At 42.0% G+C, this 12,486-nt stretch overlaps 1 protein-coding gene across 1 annotated transcript in view; it reads right to left on the bottom strand.

The window, feature by feature from the left end:
* The window catches only part of TOP1 (DNA topoisomerase I), a 66,459-nt gene that overhangs the window by 32,389 nt on the left and 21,584 nt on the right, over window positions 1–12,486 (bottom strand). Inside the window, exon 3 of the mRNA XM_009908652.2 lies at window positions 4,150–4,252. Coding sequence (XP_009906954.1) covers window positions 4,150–4,252 — 103 coding nt within the window. The remainder of the gene's footprint in view (window positions 1–4,149; window positions 4,253–12,486) is intronic.

Raw genomic sequence — 12,486 nt, 5'->3', positions numbered from 1 at the left:
GTCACAAGTTTTTAATCAAGTGCTTTAAAAATTCCCCATACAGGTAAAAAACCACTGGAAAAATCCCACACTGGAATTCTTTTTCTGTTTAATTTCTAATGGAATAGTAACTATTTTCCACTCATTTTTCATTGCTGAAGGAGAAACTTTAGGACAAAAAGGGAGGTTTTTCCTGCAAAGTTCCTCTGTGGACACATAGTCCTCATCAAAATTGCTGTCACAGTCCTCGTGCTTCTGCTGCAGTCCTCTACAGTTGAGTTCAGCTGATGCTTCTGCTACAGATGGGAGGTGCTGGATGGACACAGTATAGAAACAGTAACATGGTGACACCAGTGTGGACGTTTTGGAATGGCTACTTTGTCAACTCTGTTTGTAAAAACAAAACTTTCCACCCAGTGAATACTTTACAACAGGAGTGACCATACAAATTGCTTGTAGTACCCAAGAGGCTCACCACTTGGTCTTGCTGCAAAGGGCTTAAATTGCTGTCAAACTTACAGGAGGGATTTTTCTTTTACAAAAAGACAAGCACTGCAAACTTGCTGGTGCCCAGCTGTTGTCAGCAGTATGCTACCTAGCAGATATTATGCAAAAAAACCCCAAACACTTGAGGTGTCCCTCCAAGGTGAAGATGCCATTTGAACAACAGGGAAAAGTAACTGCTTTTGGAAAGAAAGTGGCGAAACAGACAGAGGGGCAAAAACCCCCCTGGGTAGGGGATTTTGTTGCCAAAAGCAAGGTAAGTGTGTCATGGTGAGAAAGTTTCCTTAGCTGCACACATCAAAAACTTGGAAACTGTTTTCTAACCTATCTGAAAATCTTCCAAGCAAAGAGTTTCCATGAGTTGAGAACTCACCTGCTAAAACTCTAAAAATGTAACACCCTTCATGTTCCTCTCAGGCACCACTGGCTGATGCCAAAGAAGATGGACATTTACCAGCTCAGTGCCAGGAAAACCCTTTGCCTAAGTAGTGGATGACTTGAAAAATAAGGATCCCTCTTCAGGGGGTACAGCCAACAACGCACTGCCTCCATTTGCATCCACATGATGAATGAAGAATCTTTCAGCAATGAAAAACTACAATCAAGTATCAAAATAAACTGGACCTAGAACCAGGCCTTTCAATGGCTCTGTAATAAAGGGCTAAGCCAAGATTTTTGAACTAATGAAGCACAGGCAAACACGGAGCCCTGACTCTTCCTTCCCCAAGAAGAATTTTTGTCGTCTTGTATCATGGCTAAGAGCCCCTCTAAAAGTGGATATACTCTAATATTTCCCCACAAAGCAATTCACTTCCTTCCCACTGCTGGTCAAATTAAAGGCTATTAAAAATGGTGATCAAACACCCAGTGCACCACATCGGCTTGGCAGTATGACAGTGACGGACACCAGACAGTCACATAGTCAGTTCTAAAATTCAAGCTTCTTATTCATTTTGGCTCTGTTCAGGGAAGTGTTTTGGTACAGTGACTGTAGTAATGGAGACCAAACTGAAACTCAGCTTGCTTCAGTCCTTCTCTTCTGGCTTCTGCCACCCTTGGATTCACACCTTCCACATGAACATTTGGCAGTCGCCTGCGCACAAGCACGTGTTCCATTCAGGTCCTTCCAGCAGCTCCCCTCTAAGCAATTCCACCACTGTTCCACCTCCACGTTGTGAACTGCTGGGCTATCTCTGTCACAAGACAATAGCTACCTAAAAAAACCCTAATCCTCACAGAAAACTTATGTTTATGCAATTAGGGGGATAACAGCCAAATTAAAGAATTTGGGGCAGAAATGCTTAAATGTCAATTACAAGGTCAGTTACTTCTAAAATGTTTGCCTTAGAAGTCAGCTGGCTTTACACAGTGAGCAGCCATGTACCCTGAGCATGAACTGGACAGAGAAGGGTTTAGATCACTACCAGAGGAGAGATCCAACCAGAGCACCAGAGAGATCTTCCCTCACTACCACCTTCAAGACCAGATCTCACGCTACAGCTTAGTTATACATTCATTTTTGAAGTATCAGCTTTGAACGGCAGAAAACACACTACGGAAAACTTTCACAAGCTGTGGACTGAGCTTAGGAAAGTGAAGTCCCACCTTGTGGAGAAGCAGAGCAGTATTAGAGATAGCTGGAGAGACATTTTTTACAGAAGCAGGGGATGAGGGGACAAGGATGAGGGGCAGCAATGGCTTCAAAGCAGGAGAAGGAAGAAATTCTTCACCATGAAGGCGCTGAGGCACTGGAACAGGTTGCCCAAACAAGCGGTGTAAGCTCCAAGCCTGGAAGTGTTGACAGCCAGGTCTAGTAGGTGGTGTCCCTGCCCATGGCAGGGGGATTGGAACTAGGTGACCTTCAAGGACCCTTCCAACTCAAACCATTCTATGATTACACAATTGCTACTCAAAACACACCTTCAACAAAAGCCCTGCACATTTGCACTCAGTCACACCATCCACGTAGGTGTATCCCAAGTGGGACTCAAGAGTTACAGGATATTGTGCTCAAAGGACAAATGAAAACTTAACAGATAATTGAAGTGACTGGAAGGCTTTAGGCACAGTGCCAAGAAAACGTGCCTTTCATACAGGGATTTCAAAGCATCACTGCAGGGAGGAAGGAATTACTCCAAGATAAAGCACAGCACGATGACATCTCATGAGCTAGGCCTCACAAAACATATTAGCCATTCTTATCTCCTTCCCATTGTTTTGGTATTCATTTTTTACACAATCAGTAGTGTGCAGCTTCAAGCTACAAGCCATAATTAGTTCTTCCAGTTAAAAATACACTGACCACTTCCAACTCCTACACAAACACAGCCAAATCATTAATGAATCCTGAAAATTTAAAGACAGCGCTTACACAGCTTCTTACAAAAGGATGGACGGCTGCAGGAGAGTGTTTGGAAACGTAAGAGAGTCAGTTTTGGGGTGCCTGCTTGGATGTCAAAAACATGACAATCAGAAATCAAGGCAGTGTAGATGTATGAGCATTTACTTTCAAAATAAAAATAAGAAATGTATTAGGGAACAGTAAGGTTGTGTAACTACCCAAAAGGTCACAAAAATCTACTAAGTGTGACCCCAATAAAACAAACCCACTGCTCGGCATAGAATCCCTCCTTCTTTCCATGCCTCTTTTTAATAGAAATCACTGTTAACATGAGCTTTTATTACTCAGTTTTAGACTGTGTTATTGCATAAGCATAATCACTCTCCTCCATTCTCCAAGTGTCACAACAGAAGCTTACCCTGCAGGGACTGTTTTAGGCAAGTTTCATTGTCAAGGTATGCCCCTTGGCACTTGCACAGCAGGAGTTACAACTAGGAAAGCTTTTTGGAGTAACATCCTGTGTGCGACATACTTGGCCCTACCCCGTCACACCAAATCACCATGGACAGACCTGCATATCCTGGTTCTTGTATCTCACAGCCTAGGCTAGAACTGTGGAATTCACTACCACCTCCAGAGCTACTGGTCATCACAGTAAATAAGTGTTTATGTGGAGTGTAGATGATACAGCAGGTGACAGGCATGAAACACCTTCCCCACATTGTGGCAGCAAAGTCACATCAATCACATCAGATGACAGCATGCAATCCTTTCAGATTCAACATCTAACCCAGCAGAAGTTCCTAACACTGCCTCATAGGGTTGAGATATCCAGCTACTGTGGTAGCTGGCCAAGAATATCACCATCATTGTGGGCAATAATCTTTCCAGCTACTTCCAGTTATTAGGAGGCTGAGTAGCGTCATCAGGTTCACCAGAGCTACATCAGTGGGGTTTACACCAACATTCCTGAGAGATCGAAGTTTCTGACAAACAATTGGAATCACACACACAAAAAGATTATAAACAAAACTGATCAACCTTCCTGAAGTCAGGGTTACACTAGTTTTCAATGCCTGGAATAACTCTAAGCTACAACAGTCTTTTGGATATTGGTATTGGCTCACATCTGCAAGACGCACAGCTTCAGCTACCCATATGCAAACGCATGCAGTGCCAAAAGTCAGGATTAAAGCACCTACACTCATATAAACCACACTGAAAAGGCAGCAGTTCCATCCTCATGTATCATCAGAGCAATTCCTGTAAGGCTCCATGTGCAATGGTGTTTTAACCTATGAGGACTTCATCAGCTTTTTCCTCACCTATTACTGTGCTTGGACTTTTCCCGGTCTTTTTCCTTGTCCTTCTTGTGCTCTTTGTGCCGGTGTTCTCGGTCTTTGTGTTTATCTTTGTGTTTGTGAGAATCTGCAAGCAGAGAGGCAAAAACAATTAAGAAATGAAGTTGTGAGAAAACTCCATGCCTCCCTCATGAACCTCTGCATTTTTTCCCCACCCCCTACCAGTATTTTCTGTGATTCAAAACTTGTAAGAAAAATCTTAGTTTCAGAGGTCCCGAATGAACTGATTGTTCCTGGAGCACAAGTTGATTCATCTTGGCAACAGCTGCATTTATATGGCCTTCAGTTCAATGACCTTTAAATGCTTTACAGACCCTGAAGAAACACAACCCTTGCTGTTAAATAGGTAGGTATGGCTATTGCAAGCTCAATCCCGTTTGGCAGATGGGAAACTTAGCTTCCTATGCCTCTAAGTATTTCATGTCAAACAGATCAGAAGGATACAGGAACAGAGCATAAAGCTGAAAGGGTAGCCTGCTGAATCCTAGAGTTTACACTGCTGCTTCCACAAGTATCTTGTCTAGACAAAGCACACCCTACCCCAATCTCTCAAATTAAAATAATCTTATTCTTATCCCAAACAACACATGACAGACACACAACACAGGAAAGGGGGAGTAATGAGGAAAAAGGAAGGGTGAAAAGAGGATCAGGAATTATCTCCTCCTCCTCTCTGCAGAGACACCTCCCTCAAATAATAGCCCCACCAAGAAAATCCAACATGACAGCTATAATGAGTATGTGCTGGTGGTAACCCACCTACACAGGTTAGGACTGGTCCAAATTAAGTGACATGTCAGAAATGGAAGATGGCACTCAAGTGAATCTACATGAACACAGTCATTTTATTGCTATCAATTTCCACCCTAAGTGACATTTCCCATCCTCAGTGACAACTGTACTATATAAAGTCCTTTAAAGCACCTAGGAAATAGATGTGTTGTAGAAAAAGAGTAACAGAGTTGAACTGTAAATAAACTTATTTACAAGCATCTTTAGGACCTTAAATGTTATTTATTTGTAGATCAAAAAAGGAGCCAAGGCTGAGTTAGCACCTCAAAAGCCACTGTCATTTATAGACGAGGTCACTGCAGTGCTGGAAAGAACATGTGCATGCCCAAAGACTCCCCCCCAGTTTTACTGGGACTTGTTTGTTTTACATTTAAATTCTTAACACAAGTAAAATTAAATAAGCCTCTTGAGATACCTAAAAGGCTGTGCTGACTTTGGCAACCATTTCCAGAGTGGAGCAGCAGAATTTCCACCTGAGATCTTGGATGTAAGGTATTAAAAGGTTTAATTAATTGTAAAGATGTTACTGTGTCTCCAAAAAGGCTACTACCCCTGCACCGAGAATAGGAAACTGCAACACAAGGATTTTGTGACTTTCAGAGTCACATGCTGCAGAGCCAGGCAGAAGCCTCATCTTCCCGACTGCAACTCTTTCACCACAAATTCATTTTTCTCCTTAACTGACACCAGCTTTTCTAACCTCAAAACATTCAACTGGTTTTAGTTGAAACACACTCACAGAACACGATTTTAATCGATTGCTTTCTATAACTTCAGGTATTGGTTTCAGACACCTGCAGTAGGACAACATAAAATAATGTATGAACACTGACACTGAACCCTCCAACTTGCTTTCTGCATGTCCTCAGTCCTCCTGAACGTGGTAACACTCTCTAGTGCTTTGCTGTACTCAGTATATACACTTAAAGCACAAGATTTAGTTTCCTGTATTTTGATCTACAGGCACGTGCCAGGTTACGTGGAACATTCGGTGTTGCAGCACAGAACACCTAAAGGGTTTCATGTACCTACACAGCAAACTATTTCACAGCAGGCAAAGCTTTGCAGGCATTGCTGGCAAACTGTGCGGGGACCGGACACCTACACTCTCTGAACTGCCAAGAAGCAATTTCTCAGTACCCTTCTTCCCACCAGAACAACACACATTTCACTGGCAAAAATGTTTTCACAGTGCGTTTCACACTTAAGAGTCTTCAGTTCAGCCAGGAGCTAGAAGCTCCGGCTGTTTGCAAACTGCCTGGGGTTTATTCCACAGAGATTTTACTACAGCCATCTATTTACACTTGATGAATAGGTAAATTGCAAGAAAACCCATCATGATGCTATACATAGAACTATGTACACTCATTTTATACCGTACTTGCTTTCTGAGGAGTCATTTTTTTCCCTTCCAGCCAATCGCTGGAAAACCATGCAACTGAGCTCAATGCTGTTTGTTCTCTTTATAGCTATGGAACATGAGATTATTTTTCACCAAAAAGGGGAAAATGGAACAATTTTTCACCTTGATCACCAAATTCCCTTCCAGATGACTTTTCAGATGAAATTAGTATTTGCTCTTGAAGGCTCTTCTAGGGCTATACCCTGGAAACACTGGAGTCAGACATCTATTTCCTCAATTCCCTGCACTGCTTAACAACCATTTGGTATTTTCAGACAATTAAAGCCTGGTTCAGCAGCAAAAAAAAGCGCCTGACTTGTTCAACTAGCTCTGCTCACTAGTGTTTGTCATCACTCAGCTTTCCTTTACTCTCTACCAAAAGATTTCTAGCGGGAAGGTCTTTCACTGAGGTGTCCTGGCTAAAAGGCAGGCCACAAGGGCTGGGAAACAGGAGGGTGTGTGCATGAGCTCAAAACCAGAAAGTAAAACTGGCAGGAGAGCTTTCACCCACATGCAGTTGAGTTTGGATTGGTACTTGGCCTCTTGCACTGGACACCGCTTTTAAATTCAGTACCTCCACAGGGCACCTGCCAGACAGGTCTCCTAAAGGATTACTCCAGAGTATTTGCCTAGTGTTCAGACTCAACAGTGTTGTTTTCTGACACAATGCCATGAGGCAGGTTAGTGATGAAGACTTCAAAAGAGTTTACTAAATAATCTTCAGCTGACATGTACACCTTCAGAAGGCATTAAACCCCCTTTTTTCCCTCCACCCCCCTCCTTTTCCTTGTGGGTGGAACTGGATGAAGTTCAGGGGACTAGATCACTAGAAAGGACAGAGTTCTCTTCATGACATATCACACAAAAATGCTTTGTTCCAGACAGGCTTTATCTAGGACTCCAAGTTAATGGTTATTTGGTAGCTGACATGAAACAAGTTTAGCCATTTCACTCCAGTATACCCACTCCACAGAAACCAATACAGCATCACCTCCAACTGAATTACACTGGCAATAAGTGACCAAATTGGGAGCAAAACTAAGACACAGTGGGCCACCTCACATCAAACCCCATCAACACAGAAGCAATCAAACAGAAATGCTCCTGTCTGCAATAAATTTTCTTTGATCTATTTAGCATTCTGATTCCTAGAAGAATCTTCCAGCCTCCGGTAACTCTCTCCCAGCTTGCAGCTGATTAGCAGTTGACTAGGTCCAGCCTCTCCTGAGCTGCAGAATGAGGTCAGACACCATCACACATTCACATTTGTTTCCTGCCTTTTATGTCTTCCATGAAGCATGTCTGCTCCCTCTAATGCTAAACAAGGAGATGAACACTATTCCTTCTCCAAAAGCATTAGCAAAATCCACTGTCTACCACGAGCAAAATTCAAACCCCTGAAAGCTCGCCTGGTATTTCAGAGTTTCAGAAATTGAAGCGTCTCATCCAAGCACCAAGGTTACAGTGGGGACTGAGGTTATGCTCACTGGGCAAGGATTCATTACCCCTGAGGCTCTCCCTTCAGTATCCTCTAACCCAAACAGGGCTTTTGGCATCTCTTCTGTTCTAGAAAGCTTGATGTCTCTGGCACTGGATCTGTGTCTGTAAACGCTGAGCCTGGTATGTCTCCAAAAGATTACTGCAGTCCTCTTACTATTCCTGCCATCCCTTGTACCTCCAACAATCACGAGCAGTTCTGCATTTTTGTCTGTTGATTCATCTTTCAGCTCTTGTTTAATTACAAGCACGCCTGATTTAAGGATGGGAAATTCTAAGCACTTCTAGTCTGTGGCTCTGTTGCGTTCTCTCCACCGTGAAGTCTCAGGGGAAAGGCTGAGTCATTACCCTATTTGCAATACTTGTGTATGTGTATTGCTGGAACAGTGCAGTTTTACTCTTCACCCAGGAACAGAGCTGTTAAAGGTTAGGCATCTCCAGCTACAGCACAACAGGAGCAGAGAAGCAATAAAAGACAACCCTCCTCCAGTGAGCAGTTGTCACTTGGAGAGAGAGTACAAAGGGACAGCAAAGGGGAGCAGTCTCCTTTCACAGTGGGGACAACACAAGCTTAACAGATTAGTCTGCTGACAAAACAGTTATGTGGGACTATACAGTTTTCATTTGTGGGACAAAGTAATTTGCTTTTATAATGCTTCTGAACAGCTTTCTCCACACAACCTTCCAGAAAAGGTTGCTTACATATCACAATCCAGGGAAGCAGCTCTACTTCCTGTATTAATATTTCAGTTTGGCCATTCAACTTTTTCAACAAAACACTAAACTCCCAGAGTTCTTGCATGCCCAGTCAGTACAGGATGCTACAGAAGGCATTTTACCCCATTTCCATGTTATCCTATTTTCATTAGAATTTTTTTAAGAACTGAGGAAAAAGATGTGAGCAACAATCCCATCCTTCTCACTTCTCCTAAATTAAGTGAGATAGCTGGCAAATTAACACCTGGTAACCCCAATTTCTGTTCAACAGTAGCATTTCCAGATAAATCTATTAGCTTTCCATCCTCGCTGTCTTTCAGTTCACCTTCTTCTAAGTTTCTGTGGGCACAATTTGAAAACCTCATTAACCTGCTTACCAAAAGGTTGCTGCCAGAGATTTTTGTTCTTTTGAAGTGTTTTACTAGGTCTGGGGGATAAGGACTTTTTGTGTTTTTTCCTTTTGGTTCCAGCAACACCCCAACTGCTTCTCCTTGCAGTGTAGAGATACCTCAGTGGGTACACATGCTGGTATTTTATCTGTTCAAAGCCTCATCTTCACGTTTCTCTAGACTGATGGTCCAGAAAGGAGATTTAAGCTTACTTGATTCTTAGGACTGAAGAATCTGAAGACACAGCATGAAAAATTGTTACCAACTAAGAAAAACATTTTAAACTTCTTGTTAGTCCAGTAACACTTCTGCTTCAGGTGAGTGGCTGGAATTTCTGCTCAATTTAAGTCCAATGTCTTGATATTAGTTACAAGAGAAACGTGGAAGCTCTGAAGACTTTCAGGGTCACTGGTCTGTATGAGCACGGTGCTCTTTCTGTTGCCAGCATATTCAGCTGTCCTGAGCATAAAGCATGAGCACAAAGCCCTTTTCTATCAGCACAGAGGACACATATGACAAAACAAGCAGGACATGTATGATGAAGTCTTTTCAGCTGCTCCTCTAGAAAGGAGAGGAAGGTCTTCAAGACTTCTCCAGTTCTGCTGCTAAATTATGCAGCTCAGAAGTAATTCCGTAAGACTGGATTAGGTTCAAAAGATGGCCAAGTTCAAAAACTTCTCATTAGCCTGCCTCTCACACGAGGACTGGTTCTCAGTGAAACAACCTCTACCTCCATGTTAGACCATTTGTACCACAGCCACATCCTTTTTAGTCTTTAGGCTGTTTGCATCACAACAGGTGAGGAGTAAGCAAGCAAAGCAAAAAGACTGTGCAAGGTAAATGAAACCACTTTACTGATTTTTCTTCTCTCCTCAAAAGCAGTCATCTCAAGACTGCAGATTATCAGAGAAAGCCTCTTACATTCAAGTGACTCAAATTTCATCATGTTACTATTTATTTTGCCAAATCTGGTTACATTTAATTTCTTATTAAAAGATTACTAATAAAAATATCAAGATTCAATCGTTGAAACAATGCCAAGAAGAGCTAGGAACTCTTAAACACATGAATGTGGTTTAAGGTGTCTAAAATAGCTGGCAAAGAACACACATTTTTGCCTCAGACATCTGATCAATGGCTTTAGTGTTGCACAAACTTTCACAATACACAGATTCTATTAGTGAGTGGAAAGACTAACGTTTAGTCATTATCCCAAGATCTTTGAGATGAATGGTGACAGGATTAGCAGATCAGCTAAAGAGGCAATGGTAATCCCACATGTGAAGGTTGTTCTGTGAGGTTCTAGTCAATTTCTAAGATGTTCACCTGAGAAAGTAATTACTGCGCTGAGATGAAAAGCTCATTTGCGGACCTCACATGGCTCAGAAAAGCAACGGTATGAAGAAAGTGCCGTGGTCTGAGGCACAGGGGATCAGGATCTCAGCTGTCAGACAGGTCATGACTTTAGTCAAATGACTTTACAGGTTTTGATTTAACAGTTTTAGAGTACAATAATCCCATCTAACTAGTACAGAAGAGGTTTAAACCACCCTAAAAATATTTGTATTCCAACTGGAGGAAGTCACAGTGTGATCACAGTGCTCCGGTAATTGAACAGTTGTTTTGAGGGATTGTTTACATGGACTGCCACTGCTGAAGCAATGAAAAAAAAAGGAGGGGGAAAGCTAACAGAAAACAGAATTGCATCCAGGTATCAGAAATAACACCTCTCCCAGTAAGGTAGGGCAGATTGGAAGAAAACAGACATCTATATGCAGCCGGAAGCATCAAAAGCAGAAAAACATACCCAGAAGGCACTGTTGAGAGAGATGATGGCATTGTGGATAATATACTGGAGCAGAAAACTATAATCTAAAATAAACTTCCCATGTGAAACTGGATATGCCACTTACTGGCATAATGGCCCTATTTACACAACTACAGACTACACAGCAAAGGTACTGCAGGTCTGTTTGCTGGGCTGATCTATTTTTCCAATAGCTGACTGCAAAACATTTGGAATCCTGAAATGAGTGACCAAAACAGCAAAACCATGATTTGTGTCCCTATAACCTGAGCATGAAATTCAGTAAGAGAAGCGGGACCTGGGTTTTCAGTAGGTGACAAGAAAGGAAAGAAACTACAATGATCCTGAAATGAGACTGCTAGGCTTCTGCTTCCTCATTCAGAGTGCCATACTTAGCAGCACAGATACACCTTTCAAAAGCAGTTTGACATGCAATCCTTTAGCAGTGTTGAAAGACATCTCCACAATCAACATTGCTACAGAAAGCTATTTCTAAATCCTCAAAATCCTTGTCTAAATCACATTCAAATGCAGTATGATTACTGTGCTATCACAAACTCATTTCACTTTGGGTGCACCACAGGGTCAGATGCCTCAGTTCACAGAGCTTGATACTTCAACAGTGCTTCCTTCCATACACTAGAATAAAATCTGAGTTTTATAGTTTACTTAAATTTAAAAAAAAAAAATAAAATTTGAATAAGCACAAAGACAGCAGCTTTTGCTGTTTGAAAAACGAACCAATTAACTCTTTTTTGTGAAACTCAACCTCAGTCATTCCTTTTCTATACAAGGGGAGAAAGAGGAAAACCAAAAGGTGTCAAAGCTTCATGAAGAGGGAGTCTGGAAAAGTACAGCAAAATAACCAAACACTTCATCCTTTCTAGGGCAAGAACTTTAGTAATAAAGGTGAGTCTCCACTGAAGTGTGTTTTTCCTCTAAGGGCTCAAATGAAGAAATATATCACTAGTGAACAGATTTGAGGCAACCTATTTTCCAGGCTATAGTTAACTCCATGACAAAATTCCTTCCAAGCTGAGCCAGAACTGACCTCACCACATGGGACCCAATTCTGCCAAAGCTTGAAAACTTGGTAATTCGGATAGAATGGAGTAAAACTAATGGCCTCACAACCCCTCTCCACACTTCAACAGCTACTTGAAGCAAAAGAAACTATAGGGCCGGACAGGTATTATGTCTTCTTTCCTCAAAAGGATCGTGCAGGGAAACTTGGCTTCAGAACAAGACAGGCACTTTAGTTATCACATTGTTCATTAATCTTGCAATTTGAAGGCCACATATTCCTTTCTGTTGAAGAAACCTATGGAAGCACTTAGTAATGAAGCTTGATGGGGACAAATAGACAAGACATAGATAGATAGATAGATAGATAGATAGATAGATGTCTCCAGCCGTTCTCTGTCCTTTAGAATTGCTCCTGCCAACTTCTTGAGAAGTTCCACTTGCTCACCAGCACAACTTTATTATGCAAGCAAAGATCTCACACAGCTTTTTAAAAACACAAAGTTTGCAAAACAAGATCGAAGCACCTTCTGCTCCACTGAACCCCGTGGCAACTTCAATCTAAGGAAGAGGGGTAAACAATGTGACAGAACTGCTAACAGTGAGGGAGCATGGTGGGCACAGGACCAAGTCTACATGCCATGCTGTAGACTCATTTCTCCATCCTAAACTTT

The sequence above is a fragment of the Dryobates pubescens genome, chromosome 26, assembly GCF_014839835.1.
Source record: "Dryobates pubescens isolate bDryPub1 chromosome 26, bDryPub1.pri, whole genome shotgun sequence".
In the NCBI taxonomy this organism is placed as follows: Eukaryota; Metazoa; Chordata; class Aves; order Piciformes; family Picidae; genus Dryobates; species Dryobates pubescens.
This window is presented reverse-complemented; position numbering and strand designations above follow the sequence as displayed.